Here is a 2,415-nt window from a genome sequence, read left to right on the forward strand (position 1 = left end):
GAGATACAAAAAATGAAAAGTCAGCAGCATGACGGTAAACATGCGGAGCTAAGTCTATCGGAAGACTTAAAAACTCCAGAGCTAGAAGGTGACGATGGGAAACACCGAAAAACCCAAACTAACAATTTGTTACATGCAGCTACAGGTAGCACATCATCTACAAAAGAAGAAAAAAGATATGTTAATACAAATATGAACAAGATATTTGAGAAACCATTTGTATCAAGAAATCAAAACCCCTTATTTGTACCACCACAAGTAAATACCTACAAAGATAGCTTAGGACAGGACAAGAAAATCTATAATCATATAACCAGAGCCTATATAGAAAACATCCACAAAATACAAACCTTTTTAAACAAAAACCCCATATCTAAAACTACCCAAAATCCACACGAAGATTATATTACCCAAACTCTACAAGGATACAATAAACTAATTGCTTTACCTAAGACAAATGCAAATCTAGTGGCAACTTGCTATAACTATCGATTATTGAACACAGTATATACCCAGACAGGAGATGAAATAGCTACGATGCCGGAGCTACACAAAGCATTCATGCACTACAAAGGAATAACTAAGGGAACCCTTTTCTATATAAGATTCTATTCAGCACCAGCTGAGATAATTTATGATGAAATTAAGCCAATTATACAAGTTATAAAAATTGGATTAACTAGAGAAATGATCATACCAAAAAAGATAGAAGAACAGGACGAAATACAAAAAGTGGAGATACCAGCATTCTATGCAGGAAAACGAATTATTGGAATAGCTACTATCTTAAATGAGTTAACATCTAATTGTTTAAACGAAAATTCAATATGGAGTTATTATTCAAGAGAGAAAACAATGATATATTCAAATTGTCGAGAAATTAGAGCAGCAGATATGGAAGAACTCAGGCAATGGGCACTAAGTCTACTAAAACCTGAGCAACAACCAACTACAAGAGCTATAAGAAAGAACTTTATCTCATCGGAAATAATGACAAGATATTGTAAAACTATCGGACACAAATATCCGGATCATCAATGTTCTAAATGCCAAGGAAAAGATAATGTAATCCCAGACGTACAGCTGGAGTAGGAACAACAAAAGCTGACAAGATAAAGAAAAAGCTAAAGAAAGGATAGAAATCAGCAAAGGAGGAAAAGTTGTTTGTCCTAATAGGAAAAGCTAGTGGAAAGAAAAGTTAGTGGGAATACATATGTAACGTGTGTACATTACTAGAAGTTAGTGGAACTTTATGTAAAGTAGTAGTAGCTATAGTTAGATGTAAAGTAATCATAGTATAGAAAAGTAACTATAGTAAAGTTACTTATTTTTGTATAAATAGATAGCCATTATGGCATAAATAGGCAAGAGTTTCTACACGGAAAACAAGCCTCTTTGTACTACAAAAATATTCTCAATAAAAATATATCAGTTTCAAAGCTAAGCTATGGATCAAAATAATCCAGATATCACACAGGTACATATATTTATGATTATGCATAGCTAAGATCTATTAATTCCTGAATATCATAGCATAATTAAATAAGTTTATATTAGTTATTGTATACTAGAATTATTTGAGCATGTTTTTTAGTTTGTTAACATAGGGAAAAAAGGAAAAACTTCTAGACTATGCCGTCCTAAGGTTGAAACCATAGGCGAGGAAGCCATGAGGGGAGTAAACAAAGTTGAAGGCGCTGTTAGGAAGTAATTACCTTTGAAAGTACGATGTTAACAGTGACAGGAAAACATGTTAAAATAATCTAGTTTATAGTAATCTAATATAGATCATTTGTTATGCATATGGTATGAGGGAATTATAGTTAAACAATCATGAATATCATTTTACATGATGAAATGATATTAAATTATAAAATACTAATCTTGTATGTATTAAGAAACATAGAAATTATAGAATTAAAACAAATAATATGGCAGCAAATATTCGAAGAAGAAGAAGAAGAATTAATGAATCAACTATGGTATGAAGATGAAATTCCAGAATTTAAGTTAAGTGATTTAGAAATTCAATATTCAGATTAATGATAAATCAAGAATACTTAGAATATTGGCAACAAACTATAATAGATATTACTTTATTAAGTAATTTAATAAAAGAAAACATAGAAGCATTTCAACAAACTCACGACATACAATACATATAGTATATATTAGAAAACATAAAAGAAATTATAAGATTAATACCCCTAGAAAAGATGTATTATGAAAAAATTAATTCATAATATATTTATGTGTCCCTCCCGAAAGGGAGATAGATCTTAGTATAGACCTCCTTCCCGATACTCAACCTATTTCTATCCCCCCTTACCGTATGGCCCCGGCGGAGTTGAAAGAGTTGAAAGAGCAATTAAAAGATTTGTTAGAGAAGGGGTTTATTAGACCTAGTCATTCTCC

At 31.3% G+C, this 2,415-nt stretch overlaps 1 protein-coding gene across 1 annotated transcript in view; it reads left to right on the forward strand.

Moving 5' to 3' along the window:
* Positions 1-1,092, forward strand: part of LOC125845743 (uncharacterized) — a 14,212-nt gene extending 13,120 nt beyond the window's left edge. The window contains exon 2 of the mRNA XM_049525277.1: positions 4-1,092. Coding sequence (XP_049381234.1) covers positions 4-1,092 — 1,089 coding nt within the window. The remainder of the gene's footprint in view (positions 1-3) is intronic.
* The last annotated feature ends 1,323 nt before the right edge of the window (positions 1,093-2,415 follow it).

This window comes from Solanum stenotomum, chromosome 11 (assembly GCF_019186545.1).
Source record: "Solanum stenotomum isolate F172 chromosome 11, ASM1918654v1, whole genome shotgun sequence".
Lineage (NCBI taxonomy): Eukaryota > Viridiplantae > Streptophyta > Magnoliopsida > Solanales > Solanaceae > Solanum > Solanum stenotomum.